Here is a 17523-nt window from a genome sequence, read left to right as displayed (position 1 = left end):
CCTTCAGTTACTTCCAGCAGGAAACTCACCTCGGCGATGTTCTCCGCGAACAGATGGAGCAGATCGAGGTAGAGCCTGTTTTCCGCTCTCCTTCTCCTCCTCCTCCTCCTCCTCCTTCCTCCCATTGCCCTCTGCTACTGCTCTTCCTCCCTCCTCCTTTCTCCTTCCTCCCATTGCTCTCCACCACTTCCACCCCTCCCTTTGCTCTGCTCGTTCTGTTTCTCCAGCATGCGTGTTGTCACGATTTCTCCTTTCCGATGCAGGCTGGTCACACAGCAGCGAAGATCATTGATGAGGTACTTCTGACCATCTCAACCCAGACACCTACAAAGATCTCTCACCCTCCTGCTCTCCCGCTCCCTCTCTCTCTCTCTCTCCCTCGCCATCTCCCTCTCCCTCTCCCTCGCCATCTCCCTTTCCGTCTTCTCTGTTCTCGCCTTGTTTGCCTCCTCCTCCTCCTCCTCCTCCTCCTCCTCCTCCTCCTCCTCATCATCATCATCATCATCATCATCATCATCACTTTGCTTGTCGTCATTTTCGTTCTTTTCCCAGCTGCAAAAGCACCACGCGGATGTCTTGCAAGCCCAGGTGAGGCCCGAGGGTGAAAGTCCAGCTGACATACCAGCAGGAGATGGGCAACAAGATCGACGTGAGCTCGGAGAAGAGCCTGCAGCAGGGAGCCTCCATCGCCCAGGCGAGAGCTCGACTGAGAGACCTTCTCTTCGAGCTGGACAGCAGGTGGAGGAGGGAGGAGGGGAGGATTTAAAGGATCATGATGATGAGGAAGATGGGAAGGGCGAAGAAGGGGAATGATGTTGGATGTTTGTGTTTGTTTGTTTTGACGCAGCGTGAGGGTCGATGTTTGTTCGGCTACTTTGACATGTTGGATGACGAGCTGACAATCTGCTGAAGGACCAAGTTGGAGAGCATGAGGCTGCGAGAAGCGATGAAACAGACTGAAGAGACAGCTAAGGTTCCCATACAAGCTAGAAATCCTCCTCCTCCTCCTCTCCTGCTCTCTCCTTGTCATCTCCTCTTTTCCTGTCTTGCCCCTTGCCATTCTCTTCCTGGCTTCTCTTCCTCGTGCTATTGATCGTGCTCACTCGTGGTCACAACATCCTTGTCTTCCTCTTCCCCCTCCTTTTTTTAACTCGAACGTCCTCTACTCACACCTCCCTCCTCCTCCTGCTCTGCTTCTTTCTCACGCGTTCTGGTCGCAGCTCGAGGGGATGAAGGCGATGCAGGAGCAGCTGATTGCGCACGAGCGAGAGATCCAGCGGCTGATGGACGAGCAGGTATGCCTCCTCTTCCTCCTCATCCTCCTCCTCCTCCTCCTCCTCCTCCTCCTCCCTCTCGTCTCCTCCGTCCCCTCCCTCTCCTCCCCTCCCTTCCCGCTGATGTTGCCCTTCAGGTCTCTGCGGTCAATGGGGCATGCCAGGACGAGATCACGAGGAGAGGACAGCAGTTCGAGCAGGTTGACTCTTGTTCCTCCCCCTCCGCTTCATCGAATGTTCTCCCCCCTCCTGACCCTTCCTCTACTTTGTCGTCCCCTCCCCTCCCCTCCCCTCCCCTCCCCGCCGCTCCTCTCCTATCACCTCCCCTCCTTTTCTTGACTCCTCTCCTCTCCTCTCCTCTCCTATCCTGTCCTATCCTCCCCTCTCCTCTCCTCTCCTCTCCTCTCCTCTCCTCCCCCCCCCTCCGCCTTTCCTTCCTCACGTTCGGAGCAGAAGATGAAGGAGGAGTGGGATGCTGTCGCCATACGCGGAGATGAGCTTTCCTCCCTCCGTTCCAGGATGCGCGAGGTCATGGCACGTGCAGCAGAAGCTTCGACCTGACGCTCTTGCAGGTCCAGAAGCTGCTGAAGAGCGAGTATGCCATCGATGAGGTTTGACCCTATCCCATCCCCTCCTCCGTCTCCTCGTCTTCGATGTCGTCGTCGTCCTCCTCCTCCTCCCTCCTCCTTTCCCCCCAGGGTTTCCTTCTCCTCTTCGTTCTTCTTTTCCTCCTCCCAACTCGCTTCCCTCCTCATCGCTCCTCTTGCTCCTGCCCTCATCTCTTCTCAGCTTCGCAACGAGCTGGCAGCACGGTACAAGATCGCAGCCAACGCACGCATGGAGGTGAAGGTAGAAGCTGAGGTTTGAGGGATCTCAAGAGCAACGCAGGAGGCAGAAGATCTCATCCTGCGCCTTCAAGTCTTGGACAAGACGCTCGAGTGAGGATTGACGAGGAGCGGGGAGCATAGAGGAGGAAGTGGAAGGGGACGGGAGAAGAGGAGGAAGTGGAAGGGGACGGGAGAGGAGGAGGGCGGAACAAGAACGAGGAGGGAGAGCAGGGAGAGGACGAGGAACGGTTAGAGTGGGATGAAGAGGAGGGACTGACATGCTCGCTAAGGCAATCGAAGAATTCTTCCGACTGGTCCAGGAACATGCAGGTGCTTCATCTTGTGCTTGCTCACTCCTCCCCCCTTCCTCTCCTGACCTCCATGCTCGCTCCTCTCGCTCGCTCTTCTGACCTCGTTTCCAGAGCATCTTCCTTGCCGTCGAGAACGCTTCCAAGGTCTTTCCCTCCTCTCCCGCTCCTAGTCTCTTGTCCTTCTCTCGTCCTTCTTCCACTCAACCCAGTCTACCCTCCTCCTCCTCCTCCTCCTCCTCCTCCTCCTCCCCCTCCCCCCCCTCCTCCTCCTCCCCCTGAACTGCTGCAACTTCCAGGCGCTCAAGGAGGGAGAGTTCCATCAGGATCTCGCTGTCATCCAAGCTCTTGCAAACGTGGACCCGCTGGTGCAGGTGAGGGAGGAGGAAGGCGAAGAGGATGGGAGAAGAGGATGGGAGAGATCGATGGGGGTCAGCTGACGAGGAGGCAGACCGCGGTTAGGAGTATCCCTACGACTCTGCGAGATGTTCCCAGCCACGAGCGCCTGCAGCAAGGTCTTGAGGAGGCGATCGTGGCAGCTAGGAAGCAACTACTCGTTCCTGCCGGCTCTGGATTCGTTGGGGAGGCATGGGCGGCGGTAACGTCTCTCTCCTCTCCTCTCTTTCCTCCCGCTTATTCGCTTCCTCCTCTAAAGGCGGCAAGTCGCTTCCTCCGACCCTTCTCCGACGTAACTCTCCCCAACGGCGAGGGAGAGGAGGTCCGACTTCGCCGCGCTCGGGTTTTCCTCCGCAAGGTCTCCTCTCGTCTCGTCTCGTCTCCTTTCGTCTCGTCTCGTCTCGTCTCGTCTCGTCTCCTCCCACTTTCTCTTCCCCCTCTTCCTCCCCCTCCTCTCTCCCCTTCCTACCTCGTCCCATCTCCTCACCCTCACTTGCCGCGCCAGGGGGACCTGGAGGGAGCGGTCAAGGAGCTCGGCTACCTCTCCCCTAGCACCGCCAAGGTGATCACATGCGCTAGCGCATGGAGGAGGACTGACTGGCCTTAGCCCATGGAGAGCTGGATGCTCGACGCCAGGAAGGTTCTCGTGCTGCGTCAGGTGCGCGGAGAGGAGGCGTGGAGACTTGCTAAGATGGACTGACAGGCCCTGACCCTCATCCGCGCTCATGCGCTTTCCTCCTTGTCGGCGAGTGCGTGAGAAGCTGTTTCATCACCGTTTGATGTCATTGAATCCGAGAAAGAATAGAGGAGGAGGGTCAGAGAACGTAACGACGAAGAGCTCGATTGAATGCGACGGGGTTGTCGGCATAAATGTGATGCCCTGGTAGAGCGCATGAGACGAGGGGCGCGCGTCAAGTGTCTCACCTGACTGCGGGATAACCAGCACGAATATCTCGTTCTTCTTGTTGTTGGACAACTGAGTGCTCACGTCAGCACTGCGTACGCAGGTCGAGGAGGAAAGGGGGAGGGAGGAGGGAAAGTAGCAAGGAGGGAGGAGGGAGGAGGGAGGGAAGGGAGAGGGAGAGGGAAGGGAGAGTTGGACTTACTTCGAGACTCGCACTGGCATCGAGAATCGTGTTGTCTCCAAAAAGAATCGTCACCGGCACTCGAATTCCTGGTCCATAACCTTTGTCGCCCTGATCCCGAGTGAAGAGAGGACAACAAGCAGAGACAGAGGATGGGAGGAAACATATGGGGAAGGAGAGGGGAGAAGAGATGAGGGGAATTTAGAGGGCAGGGCAGGGCAGGGCAGGGCAGGGCAGGGCAGGGCAGGGCAGGGCAGGGCAGGGCAGGGCAGGGCAGGGCAGGGCAGGAGTTTCTTTCACCATGATCTGGGGTGCAAGAGGGCGAGTAGGGAACATCAACCGTCCTCCCAGGGAAAGAGCTTTGCATGCCAAGAAGGGCGACTGCTTCATGACGTCCTCCGCAGAGAAGGAGGTGGAGCACCTCCCCACCGCACAGATCTGCAAGTAGCTCCTCGACAGCTCCTTCAGCTTGTCCAGCTGCACCAGAGCTCAGATCCCAGCGCATGGCAGGCCCGGACGGCTCTCACCGTGATCGACCTCATCACCCGGATGTACTGCGGGTTCATCGCAGCACCGGATGTCGACTGCCAACATCTCACCTCCTCCCAACCTGACCCGCTCCCTTCACCTCATTATTCACAAAATACGACGGGAAAAGGCTCGGCATGCTCTTTTGCGGGAGCCGCACGTCCGCCTCGCTCGCCTTCGGCGCTCCCATCCCCCATGGCTGACCGCAATGATCAGTGTCTCCACAAGCTGAGATTGCAATCACCTCGACCAGAACGACTTTCTTCACACGGTCCGGCTGCTTACACGCCAGTCGAGCGGCAAGGTAGGCTCCGAGGCCATGACCTTGGAGGACTTCAGCTCTGGTCCATCCCTCAACAAGGGCCTACCGACTATTGCAAACGTTTCCAGCGGCTCCCCGTCTCCACACATCTCCTTGATCCACATCTCCACAGGCTCCAAGAAATAATTCTCGGCAGCCTTCGCCTGTTGACAGTCAGTCGAAGACGAGCTCGAACACGTGAGTTTACATCCCCATCCTCTCTGAAATCCGGCCGTGAAGAGAGTCCATGGCCTGGCAGGTCGATCGCAAAAACAGTGGCTGAGTTGCAAAGCTCTGGACCCACGTCAGATCATTGCCGTCCCATCACGAAAAGATTCACACCTGCCATCGAGTTGAGCCATACCCCCAACCCTGTGCCAAACCCGTGCAAGAACAAGACGGTTTGAGGGGAATTCCCAATCTATGGAATTTCACTCACGGAAAGCAGTCACGCATGGCGACATACCTTGCAGTAGTTGACGACAAAATCCTTTTCAGTGAGAATCTTCTTCTTGAGAGCAACCTTAACTTTGGGAAAGCATAATCTCAGCAGAAGCGGTTCCATCATTCTACAAGTGATGAATCGTCAACGCTGCAGAAAAGAGAGAGACCTTGGACCTTGTCTTTTGATCGTCGTTCCCTTCATGCCACAATTTCCACAGGCTCTCAGTGTCATGCTCTTCCAGCAGCGCATCTGCAGAGTTAGGCATAAGTCAGGCAAAGAGCAAAACAACTATGAAGTAATGCACCGTCATCGTCATCAACTTTTTCTTCAACATGGAGATCATGCATAGGCTCCAAGGCACCAGGCAGATCATTCATCGTATCGTTTCCTTCATAATATCCCTGTACGATCAACCTCCTTGTTCCAGAATCTTTTCTAACCTGAGACAAACATTACATCTGCTAGGAAATTGCAGTTGCACAGAACAACACCTGCACAAAGCCTCCACTTTTTGAAATCGTAGCAAATCTCTCCTTTCCTAGATCTACCGCACGTGGGAAATAACCAAATTTGCTCGCTTCAACCTTCAAAAATCCATCAGTTCAAGTTCCTACAATCACTGTAATGGATACCCTCCAATTGATGGATGAATCATACACCGCTCTGCTAATATTCGCCAGACCGCACCATTCGCCCACTTGACTGTCAGACCCATTCGCTTTGTCCTTGACAAACGAGTATAGGATTGCAAGCGCTCCGTCCAAAGTAGAGATGCAAGCAGCCTTTCATCAAATCAGCAGGCTCGTGGAAGGGAGCAGTCAAAAACAAACACGGCGGAGACTACCTGCTCCTTGTCCAACAGAGAATTGCTTGAAAATTGATATTTGCGCATTACTCTTCGATGTTGTTGATACATCATGTGAACCCGACCTGTTGAAGTCAAAAGAAACCATTACAGGCAAGCAAAAATCTACATGCTCCAGCCAAAAAACGAGTTCTGCCCTTACTCTGAAACAAACAGAGTCAAAGCACGACAATCAGCTGTTCGGAATCTACCGTGATATAGATATGAGCTAAAATCGAGTTGGTGGCAAATTTCAAATTCTCAGATTCTTGTACGGTCAAGATTGATCTAACAAAAGCTCATCAGTTTCTTCCCCAAGCGCAGCCAAAGCAGTTTCCAACGTTTCATTTTCTGCTTGGGGTGCAATCCCCTCCTGACTGCCGGCGGTTTGCAAAACGAATGCTATTCGAAATGACATTTCAGTTTGGGTCTTGAAACTTAGGCAGCAAAGTTACAGGCGATTGCGTTGCACATTCTCATCAACACTGTTAAGTCTAATACACAGTCAGCAGGAGAATGAGCATGACATGCCGATTACTTTCATCCGACAGAATGTCAAACTGACTCAACTGCATACGATTACTCTTGGCACCCCGAAACAAGAATAGATCCAACCTGACTTTGTATCCAGTTGTAAAGCCAAACACTCTCAGACTGCTCGGTTTCTTCTTTGACGTCGGGAAACAAGTCCTGAAGCGTATTTCATGATGCGTGCGAAAGTCCGACAATTGCATATACACGAAGCGTTAGGCCATCCCTAAAGGGTTCAAAAAGCCTGCGAAGACGCTTTTCTTGAATCAAAGCCCTGCCACAATATGAGACGGGTGACAACACTTGGAGATTGAATATACCATGGAATGATCACGTATTCCAGATCAAGGGCATCCTATTGCTCAGTCAGATCCAACCTCTTATGCATCCAAAATTGACCGCTTCAATCTCATCAAATGGCCGCAAGTGACCATCATTGTGCCTCCAATGCCACTATAGGATAAAGTTGAGCAACCGAGATGGATGACAGCAACCGACTCACCCTTGCACGCAGAGCAGTGTTGCCATTTTGATCTGCAGAGAGATTCTCATAAGCTGGAATGTGGTTCCAATCTCATTAAAAACCTTTGCATTTCTTTATGTTTATCCAAGACATTCCATCACGAGCGACGACCTGTAGACAGATGAGAGTTGGTTGAGAAAATGGAAGCAGCCGTGAGATACCTCAGTGGGATTGCCACTTTTCCAGGCTTTTTCAATCTCCCTGCTGTCCTCAAAGCTGAACGCTTGCCATGTTCCCATCCCAATGTCCCGCCACCACCATCGAACTTTTTGCATCTGATCAGCCTCCTCTCTCGGGGTCGGAAACCCAGATGAGTTGTTCGAGGTGTTGTTTTCTTCAACTTTCTCTTCGTCGTTGATCAGGAAGCAGCTCAGCTCGGTGCTTGCCCAACAGGCATCGATCAATGGCTTCACTTCGCGCCGGGGAAGGTGGCCAGGCTCATATGCTGGGGTAACCCAACGCACTGATTTGCTCTGCAAGTTGACCTGGATAGCATCAACAAAGTTATCGGAGCTCAATGGGATGAATCGTACGCAGGTACCTGTGCAAAGTCTCCTGGAAGGGCACGGAAGACCACGTGCGAATCATTCAGTTTCACGCAAGAATGCGTAGTATGCGATGCATCTGAAGCGACATCACGACCTTCGATTCGCGGAAAACGAAATCTTGCCTGCTGGAAATCCGACTTCAAGCTTGTATGCTTCAATCTCAGTGAAAGGACAAAGAGATCCATCGGATCGTTGGAAAAACCAGCTAAGGTACAGAATCAGTCTCATGAGAGGAGGTGCTATGGACTTCGGTCACCAACCTTCCACGCAAGATGTCCCTCTTTGAACCTAAACAAGCTATCAATCTCGAAACAGTTGTCCCTTCAACATTCTGTTTACCAGCTTCATGGTTGTATTGCACTCTTTCGTCAACGTACGCTGGATAGACACCTCTTCCAAAATCTAAAATTTCAACGAACGATGAGTGATCTGCAATCTGCCGTCCCACTCCCACACACCAACAAGGGACTCTCTGTTCATAAACGCTTCCTCCAAAGCAACGTTTTCTGTCTCGCCGAAGGGCTCCCACCTGATTTTGGAGCTGTAAGTTCCAACCTTGCTTAAGAGCAAGGACCTGTCTCCTCGTTTGTAGAACCATTGGATAGCAGCAGTTGTAGGGGTGAGCATGCTTATCGGGGCCAGAATGAGGGCAGTCTTCCAAGTTACTTGGACGCAGAATAGTGCATAGATTGCAGCATGCTTAGCCGCTCAGCGAATCCATCCTGTCCGACTGTCACAGATAGGAAATCACACAAAGTTGAACTCAGTTAAGAAATCAAACAAGAAGGAAAAATCAAGAAACGTTCGATATTTCTCTTTTCTCTTTGCGTGCAGGAAACGTTCAAGTCTACAGTCCTTTTCATAAAAACAACATAACCTTCAACCTGGAAAAAACTAGTGTTTCGCAGTTCAACAAATCTGTAGTTCATGGGACGGAACAATTCTCATTTCCCGACATTACAGTAGTTTTGACCACTACAAAACCAATCACAAAAGATATTAATGTGCATGCATGCTCTACATCATAAACATAATTTGCTCGTATTTCTAAAACTCATAATTGCCTCTCTCCTTCAGGATGCATTGGTCGCTGTGGAGCCCATCTTGACTCTTCCTCACAATAGACCTTATCATACACCTCTGCCTCTTTCAATCTATACGTCTGATGACTGACATATCATGATGCATGTCTTTCATAAACCCTGACATCGCTTCTTTCCAGCTTCGCCCTGCCATCGCACTCCGCTCTCTCGCTCTGCATTCTTTCGTAATTGAATTGCAAGAGTTCGACCCAAGGGGGTGGGGTGGTTTTTGGACAGCAGGTGGGGACTTACTGGTACTAAGCAATGGTAAAAGAGGGGTCCTCAATAAGGCAAAACTTCTTTTCCTGCATTGGGGTGGGTCAAGAATTTTTGGTTGAAATGGAGGTAGGGTAGTACAAGTACCCCCCACGTTATCAATAAAATTGTTTCTCCAAGAGGGGGTAGGGGATATCGAGGGTGGAGGTTACACCTGATGCGGGCCCGGAGGGATCCAATGGGACGCTATGGACCAAAAAACAGGGTTTTAGCTGTTGGATGACCCCACCATACATCAAATAGATAGGAGACAGGGTCGTCATCAAATCGTTTTTTAATTTATTTGGTAAAAGGGTTAAAAACATATTTAAATGTCTAAAAAGTATATTGAACATGCCTGGATACGGAAAAAAAAGGTTTTACGAAATAAATATTTGTTTTAATAAAGACTCTTCTGACGGTATATCTTCTGTCTCTATAATCTGTGTGCTGTAAAACTCTCATTGGGGTGGGTAGGGGTACATCACATCCATGTACCCCTAGTCTGTGGGTATCGCAGGGACGGAAGGGGTAGGGGCTGTGAATGAATGGGTACTTTGTGGATGGGGGTGGGTTGCTGACAACAACGCTGTTTCCCTCCGATCTCGAGATATATGGTCCACGGAAAAGACTGGAGATTACGGCTAGACAAAGGGTGGGTTGTCGGATTTTTGCTTGGGGGTAGTGGGGTAGGAGGGGTCCTTTTTTTTAGTTCATCATTGCAGGGAATTCGTTGTTTAAATATTGTTGCAGCCGTTGGAAGAGTCAATATCTTTGATTGCAGACGTTACATGACGGTTTTCAATGAAGCAGTTTTTGTCGGTTACGGCCTGCAAGAAGACAATGCCAAGTTGACTCTTCGGCATTCCAAGGATGCTGCTGCGGCTATCATTACGATGAGCCGTGTATGGGAGGATGAGGGAAGCAATGGCGGAAAGAGGAAGGAGGAGGGGAGGGGGTCACGGGATAGCACTAGAAAATGAAGGTGTGCACTATTTTCAACAGGGATTTTCATTCTTAGTGTGTAGGAGAAAGGAAATTGAGGTTATCATTTTGGCTTGATGCAATTGAATTTCTTGCGCTTCTTGGAAATTAATGCTGTTTGCTACAGGATGGGGTCCTCTTGGCCATTTCAGACAGACCCAATGCACGCTGTTCATCCCAAACTTGGGAAATCGGTAAATTTGATGCCATTTTGTGATGGTTTGTAAGCATCTCTTGTTTTTTAGACCTTGAATAAGATCATCTACGGTCACTCATTAGATATCGGGACAGGAGCTGGAAGGTAATTGATTTCACAATGTCTCTTTGCACAATGCGATCTCTCTTTGCGGTTTTTGTTTTCTTGGAATATCCTTGGCATTGACTTATTTATCCTGATCTGTGGTGTATGACTGTCGTCACTCTCTCATAACAGGTACAGAGGAAGTCTCGTGGAATCTCTTGCTTTCGGCAATTCCAACAATCATGGGCGTGAATTTCGTCATTATGCCTCCCACCAGAACGATATGTCAGGCGGACTGCTTGCTTGAGTATCTCAGACTAGTAAAGTCAAATACAGAGGTCTGGACATACACTGATTGAGAACAGGGCCAAAATGCCAATATCTTTAGATGAAGTCGATGAACAGTAGAACACTGAAGTGGGTGTAAATGCATGATAGCCTCAAGACGGTACATCATGCCCGAGTTCCGAACTAAAGTTCGCGGAAGCCGCCGGGAAATGCAGTGCCAGGGGACTCCTGTGTACAGGATCATCCGATCGGCCGCGATCACGGCTGGGCAGGCCAGTGCCGCCATGCCACAGACTGACTCGCACACAGCGGTCGGAGGGGCTCCCTCGTGGCCGCCCCGGCGGGCCGGGGGCCTCGCGGCCAGCGTGAGCTCACAGTGGACGCATGCGTGGACCACACACTGAGTGACAGATTCCTAACCCTTGAACTTGTTCCGACGTGACGGTGACTCACGTCGTGATGACGGCCCAGTGACTCAGTGTCTGAGGTTCAGTACGGCCCCGGGCCGGGTCCGCGGCCGCGGCGTTGCTGCCCGGCCCGACTCGGAGGCCCCCAGCCTGATCGGACCGTCGGACCGTACCTGCCGGGCTCACTGGCTCCGACACTGGCAGCCTAGTCACGTCACGGTTCAATGGTTCAACAACTTGACTTGAAGTTAGACTCAGTACTACGGAGTCGCGGGGTGACTCGGATCGGCGGCGGACGGGCCCGGCCCTCGCGGGCCCGGCCGGGCGGCGGCCCGTGACTCCCGGAGCCGAACACCGACCGGTCACTAATCGGCGACGGGCCGCGCCGCGGCGCACCGTCTGCTGACTCAGGACTGATCCTAAGACCCGACTCAAACTTAACTTCGGGGCGCTGAGTTGCAAAAGTGAACGGCATAAGTTGATACTGGTTTTAAGACTACCCACCCCTCAAACACACTAGCACTGAGCACCAACTGGTAGTAATCCGATGCTCGGGGAAGGGGGAAGCCACGGTGGGTAGGCCCTGAGAGTACTGCATTTCACACCACTGGCCAGCTGCATCAAGCTTACCCCAAATTTTTACCCGAATATGTGAAATTATCAATTATTTTTAGTGTTTTCTTGAAATTTTAATCGGCATATATTTGAAGACAGCCAAACCGAAGAAAGGCAGCACATCACATAATGCGGTGGGTGCAGGCATGTATGTTGGTGTTGCTGTATGATTATGGGATGGAGTGCGATACCTCCATCTCACAGGCTTGCAGCTCTGAGTCTTCTTGTCAGTCTTGCGTTGATCCGAACTCCTATCAAGTTTCTTGTCAGTCCCTCAACCCAGGACATTTCACGGGCTGTGACTGCAACTCCAACTATTACTGGGATTCTTCAAGCCATTCTTGCCTGAAATGCGCTACTTGTTCTAGTGGGAAGTACAAGACTGGAGGATGTATCAGTACGAGTGATACGGTATGCTCAACATGCTCGACCTGTCCCAGCGGGAAGTACAGGAGCGGGGGATGCAGCAACACGAGCGACTCGGTATGCTCGACATGCTCGATCTGTCCTAGTGGGTATTACAAGACTGGGGGATGCAGCGGTACGCATGATACGGTATGCTCGGTATGCTCATCCTGCCCTAGTGGGCATTACAAGACTGGGGGATGTAGCGGTACAAGTGACTCGGTATGCTCGCCATGTACCTGCCCAGACAACGAATACTTGAGCATAGGATGCTCTTTGTCATGGACGTACAGTCGAACCTTGCTCCAAGACACTGGTTCTGTCTTGTCACAGTGGGAGGAAAGGCTGTATTACAACAAGCAGAACCAGCTGCTCTTTGTCATGTATTACTTCTTCATCAATGCAGATTGGTCCTCATCTGGGGGGATCGACTATTCCACATACTATGATGACAACAGTTCCTTGGCAGCCTACATATCAACGAACTCAACTGCAATCTATACAGATCAAATTTTGCGGTATGAAAAAGGCAACACTATGGGAACCGGGTTTTATTGGAATTCCGGTCCCACATACAATGTTGTTGGCCATGCATACAGCATCAATGTATACATAGCAACTTGGAGCAACCCGGTATGCTCAAACTGCTCGACATGCCCGAGCGGCAAGCACGCCAGCAGCACCTGCAGCAGCAACAGCGGTATAGTATGCTCAAACTGCTCGACATGCCCGAGCGGCCAGTACATCAGCAGCGCCTGCAGCAGCAACAGCGATACAGTATGCTCAAACTGCTCGACATGCCCGAGCGGCCAGTACATCAGCAGCACCTGCAGCAGCAACAGCGATACAGTATGCTCAAACTGCTCGACATGCTCGAGCGACAAGTACATCAGCAGCGCCTGCAGCAGCAACAGCGATACAGTATGCACAAACTGCTCGACATGCTCGAGCGGCCAGTACATCAGCAGCGCCTGCAGCAGCAACAGCGATACAGTATGCTCAGACTGCTCGACATGCTCGAGCGGCCAGTACATCAGCAGCGCCTGCAGCAGCAACAGCGATACAGTATGCTCAAACTGCTCGACATGCCCGAGCGGCCAGTACGCCAGCAGCGCCTGCAGCAGCAACAGCGATACAGTATGCTCAAACTGCTCGACGTGCCCGAGCGGCCAGTACGCCAGCAGCACCTGCAGCAGCAACAGCGATACAGTATGCACAAACTGCTCGACGTGCTCCGCTGGAACGTTGGAGTCAGTAGCGTGTACGAACATGAGCGATACGGTTTGTGTGAAAGGAGATTTCAATGTGACAATCTTTCCATCAATTACTCCTACCTTTGAAACATCTACACAACAGATTCAATTCAAGTTCAATTACATCGGCTCTGAGAATAATTCGATCTACACAGTTACGTTTTGGCAGAGTACGGAAGTTGATATTCTCATAGTTGCTGGTGGTGGAGGTGGTGGGGGAACATACACGGGAGTTGAAGGAGGAGGTGGTGGTGGGGCCGGTGGGTTTGGAATGGGCAAAATCCTTCTTGAAGCTGGTGTGAACTACACGTTTTACGTGGGCAAGGGTGGACCAAGCTCACAGGACGGACAGGACAGCGGGATAAGCGGAGGTAAAGTCACCGAAATCGCATATGGAGGGGGGAGGGGTGGATATTGCAGCAGTCAAATAGGAGCAGATGGTGGGTCAGGAGGAGGTGGGAATGGCTGTTATGGTGCGAATGTAGGTGGGACAGCAACCAAGGGCGTATCAGGCTCAAAGACATCTGCTTCTGTCATATACTATGGTAGCAACGGTGGTTCTGGAGAGAAATCGAGTGGAGGAGGTGGCGGTGGCGGTGCAAGTACGGTCGGTGGCGTTGGAAATATCACAGGTGGAGATGGGGGGGCTGGAATGGAGTGGTTGGATGGCAACTTTTATGCAGGAGGAGGAGGAGGAGGAGGAGGAGGTGGTGGTGGTGGTCGTACCCCTGGTGCCTGCGGACCAGCAGGAAGCGGGGGGATTGGAGGAGGAGGATCAGGTGACAGTGGAGATGGAATCGCTGGTACAGGAGGAGGAGGAGGTGGGATGGTCTGCCAGTCGAGCAGCTCAGGTGGCTCAGGTGGCTCAGGGATCATAATCATGAGATTTCAGTATCATGTTGCCGCGGGCTATACCACACAACCATCATCACCAACAGTCTAACTTGTACTCTCAGTCTCACTTGTTACTAGTTAGGCATGCGTGTTTGCTTCTCTTTGCGGCTAAATATTGTTACATTCCCCTCAACACGTTCCGAAGTTCAAAATGAAAGTATGGTCAACCAAATTTCAAGTTTGAGAAAACATGTAGAATTCACCGTGTTCCAGGAAATCTGACTGAGGCCCAACGGCCGGCCCGGCCGCCGCCGCCGCGGCCCGCACTCAGACGATCATGCCAGGGCGGCCGCAGTACTAGGGCCAGGGGAGTTTGATCGGATCGGCCGGGCCGCCGCCGGGGCCCGGCAGTGACTCTCAGTGATCCGGTGACCCGGCCCGGCCGGGCCGGCGATCGTGGGCTTTGGGCACTCGCACCATGATCGTCCGGGCCGAAAGAGACCTCTTGTTTTGATAGGATCCATGGCAGGGGATGTAAAGGAGGCACTGCTGAGGTACGAGGAAGAGGGTTGCATGTGTTGGATGGGGTTGTGCGAGCCCTCAAGGCAGGAGCAGGGCATCCTTGTCTGACTTGCGGCTGGACGCTGCTGCAGGCAAGAAGACGATCCGCAAGAAGTCCGGGGGGGTCACACTTGCGATGCCAGTGCTAATGTCAGCGAGGACGGAAGGTGAAGTTACGTGCTCTGAAAGGGCTCCTCCTCCTCAGCATGCTTCAGATTGTTGCATTCGCGCAGCACTTGGACACTTGTTCTCTCAACCATCCGGAAATCTCCATCAAGCACCTTCTACTTCTGTGTGATCACAAGCGTGTGCCTGGCCAAGGTAACGCGATCGCTTCCTCTTGATGGCAGTGATGGTGGTTTGTAGGTGGCTCTGGTTGCTTCGACGGCGGGCTCCATCCTCGGGGCGTTCTACAAGGTTGTCTCTGTGCGTATCGCCATGGTCAGAGGATATTCACGCACCCCACAGACTTTGCTGGCCAAGGACCTGGCAGCATTCGCAACGAATTGTGTGAAAGCGTTGGTCTGCTACAGTATAACAGTCCTACTGGACTCGACTGCAAAGTTTCTCGCAGGCATCACATTCACACCTTGTTTGCCTGCCAGAGGAATCTGACATGAGATCGATAGAGATCCTTGCTGCAAGGTGGAGATTGGAATTGACAAGTCAATTGCAACGGATGTACTTTGATGGGAGGAAGCGAATCCTCTCCAAGCTTGTTGACTGCTCAAGGAAACACTCGCTGGGTTTGCCTGATGGTCTTGTCGAGAAGTTGGACAACATCGACCAGAGGTTGGTCAACGATGCCAAACTCCTCTGCGACACCATTTCTCGCATCGTCCTCCAGGTTTGCTGTTGCATGTGTTTGAGGTCCGGCATTTAATGCACACTTTATAGATCATCACAGCTCCTGTCTCCATCGCTGTCTACGTGATCCTCTCGCTCAGGTTGATCAAGATACATGGAAATGATGATGTAAAGATTCTTGGATCGTAGTCGATGAGAAGCAGGAGAGTGGTCACGTATGAAAGTTCATGATCCGTGTACTCTGTCAGGGCTGTTGGCTGGGTGGCGCCGGTTGCGATCTCTGGTTTCTTCCTTAGCGGCTTGTTGATCAACCACCTGCTGGCGCGTTCGGTTGAGAAGAGAGTCGCACAACACCAGAGGTAAGGAGATTGGCGGTGAACGGCAAGAAGGGAAGAGAGAGGGAGAAACGGTAGTGAGAGGCGAGGAAATGCAGGAAGGAAGGAGAGGAGAGAGGAGAGGAGAGGAGAGGAGAGGAGAGGAGAGGAGAGGGGAGAGGAGGGGAGAGGAGGGGAGGATGGAGGATGGGGAAGGAGTGTAGCAGTAACGAGGAGAGAGGGGAGGAGGATGGAGCGAATTACAGGGGAGAGTCAGGGGAGAAACAAGGAGGACAGGAGAGCAGAGTGAGGTACTAGTAGCGAAGAATGATGAGCATCTAAAGCAAGAGTTGTGATGGCGGTCTGATATGTTTCCATTAAGGTTGGAAGGAGATTTCCGTTTGACTCACAAGTGGACTGTGGATATGGTGTGATCCTTTCCCTTTCCCTTTCCTTTGCTTTTCTTTCCTCATTTCCTTCCTCTTCCTCTTCCTCTTCCTCTTCCTCTTCCTCTTCCTCTTCCTCTTCCTCTTCCTCTTCCTCTTCCTCTTCCTCTTCCTCTTCCTCTCCCCTTCATGCCTCCTCCCCCACCTCTTGTTCGCTTCTCCGTTCCTTGTTGGTCGAGGCTCAGGATCGCGTTCAGGCGCAAGAGATCAGCATGTCGAAGGGCGTTGACTTCCTGAGAGAAATCACTCACAACAATCTCGTGGATGTCTACAATGTGCAGCTGAAAGTTGCGTCAAGACACTGGTGAGAAGAGTGATGCGAGAGCGTAGCAGATGGAAAAGAAAACAAGTGGGAGGAGGAGGAGGAGGAGGAGGTCGAGGATGAGGAGGAGGAGGAGGAGGAGGAGGAGGAGGAGGAGGAGGAGGTGGTGGTGGTGGTGGTGGTGGTGGATGCTTTAAGAGGAGAGGTTGAGAGGAACAGGAATAGCACTTGGAGTTTGCGGGGATGCGGCTGAGTGGTGATTGCTGTTGTATTCTCAGGTTTTTGAACATGTCGTCGAACATGTTCATGTACTTTGGGAGGTGAAGCAGGTTCTGTTTCATGTCAGGATGCAACTGACGTGCCGGTGCAGCATCGTCAACTACCTGATCATTGCCATTGCTGTGTTTGCAAGCTCAGCATTCTGGACCTTCGGGAGTGTGAGCGGGATTCAGGTCGAGGAGGAGGAGGATGGAGGGGAGGGGAGAGAGGGTAGAAGAACGAGGACGAGAAAGAGGACGCAGCAGGTGCAGGAGAACATGAAGGATGGTGTGGGGGGAGAGGGAGGGGGGTGATTGGAGGAGGATGGTGATATTCCTGTAAGACTCATTGACTCTGACATGTCAGAGCGACGACAGTTCGACGTTCGCCTCCAACATCAGCCAGGCATCCTTCAACACGCTGGCGCTGTGCGAGGTCTGCCGATGCTCGTCAGTGCCGGCAAAGCCGTTGACCCGCTACAACAGGGCTTTTCGCTCATGATCCAGGCGTCGGTCGACATCGGAGACGCCAGGGGATACGCGAAGTAGGGAGGAAGGGCTTTCAACCAGCTTCTCACTCCCCCCGTTTCCTCCAGGCGCATCCTTGACCTGCTGCACGCCATCCAGCTCTTGCCGAACGATGTGGTGGAGGTGGTAGAGGAGGGAGCGCGTGCTGACAGGTATGAGACGTGGGCACGCGCAGCGATGACGGCCATGCAGGGAAAGTTCCTGCTGCTTCCTCCTTGAGAACGTCTGCCTGTACATCGGTGAGATGAGGAGGAATACGAATCGAGAGAGCAAGTGGAAAGGAGGGGAAGATGGGAGGAAGTCAAGGAACGGAGGGAGGAAGGGAGGGAGGAAAGGGAGGGAGGGGAGGAAGGGAGGGAGGAAGGAAGGAGGGA

The 17523-nt window shown here is 52.4% G+C and overlaps 4 protein-coding genes across 4 annotated transcripts; 3 read left to right on the top strand and 1 right to left on the bottom strand.

Moving 5' to 3' along the window:
* Positions 1-257: 257 nt before the first annotated feature.
* On the top strand, positions 258-3562 carry GUITHDRAFT_110540 (hypothetical protein; the record flags this gene model as incomplete). The annotated part of the gene is made up of 17 exons (XM_005830340.1): positions 258-296; positions 553-588; positions 629-738; positions 913-973; positions 1221-1295; positions 1412-1474; positions 1728-1802; positions 1847-1885; positions 2064-2117; positions 2163-2212; positions 2392-2431; positions 2524-2556; positions 2709-2783; positions 2861-3007; positions 3311-3367; positions 3413-3463; positions 3509-3562. 17 exons carry the CDS (start codon positions 258-260, stop codon positions 3560-3562), a joined length of 1059 nt encoding a protein of 352 aa, XP_005830397.1.
* Positions 3563-3794: 232 nt separating this feature from the next.
* Positions 3795-8237, bottom strand: GUITHDRAFT_140466 (hypothetical protein; the record flags this gene model as incomplete). Its single annotated transcript, XM_005830339.1, has 27 exons — positions 3795-3800; positions 3912-4001; positions 4191-4367; positions 4418-4474; positions 4519-4617; positions 4663-4742; positions 4787-4883; positions 4928-5013; positions 5062-5140; positions 5186-5288; positions 5338-5413; positions 5526-5604; positions 5656-5748; positions 5797-5946; positions 6009-6094; positions 6139-6172; positions 6221-6296; positions 6624-6698; positions 6860-6894; positions 7042-7073; positions 7125-7173; positions 7224-7617; positions 7705-7815; positions 7871-7898; positions 7950-8039; positions 8069-8139; positions 8185-8237. 27 exons carry the CDS (start codon positions 8235-8237, stop codon positions 3795-3797), a joined length of 2406 nt encoding a protein of 801 aa, XP_005830396.1.
* Positions 8238-12424: 4187 nt separating this feature from the next.
* GUITHDRAFT_73165 (hypothetical protein) lies at positions 12425-13045 on the top strand (the record flags this gene model as incomplete). Its single annotated transcript, XM_005830338.1, has 1 exon — positions 12425-13045. A coding segment is annotated over one exon (621 nt), but the record flags the coding sequence as incomplete, so codon positions are not given.
* A 1451-nt stretch (positions 13046-14496) lies between these two features.
* On the top strand, positions 14497-17170 carry GUITHDRAFT_110537 (hypothetical protein; the record flags this gene model as incomplete). The annotated part of the gene is made up of 14 exons (XM_005830337.1): positions 14497-14528; positions 14584-14712; positions 14769-14856; positions 14902-14952; positions 15004-15057; positions 15110-15382; positions 15433-15482; positions 15591-15701; positions 16039-16084; positions 16300-16406; positions 16643-16684; positions 16735-16816; positions 16989-17057; positions 17108-17170. 14 exons carry the CDS (start codon positions 14497-14499, stop codon positions 17168-17170), a joined length of 1197 nt encoding a protein of 398 aa, XP_005830394.1.
* Positions 17171-17523: the final 353 nt, after the last annotated feature.

Source organism: Guillardia theta, assembly GCF_000315625.1.
Source record: "Guillardia theta CCMP2712 unplaced genomic scaffold GUITHscaffold_46, whole genome shotgun sequence".
Classification (NCBI taxonomy): Eukaryota; class Cryptophyceae; order Pyrenomonadales; family Geminigeraceae; genus Guillardia; species Guillardia theta.
Note: the sequence above shows the minus strand (reverse complement) of the source record. Positions and strands in the feature narration are given on the sequence as shown.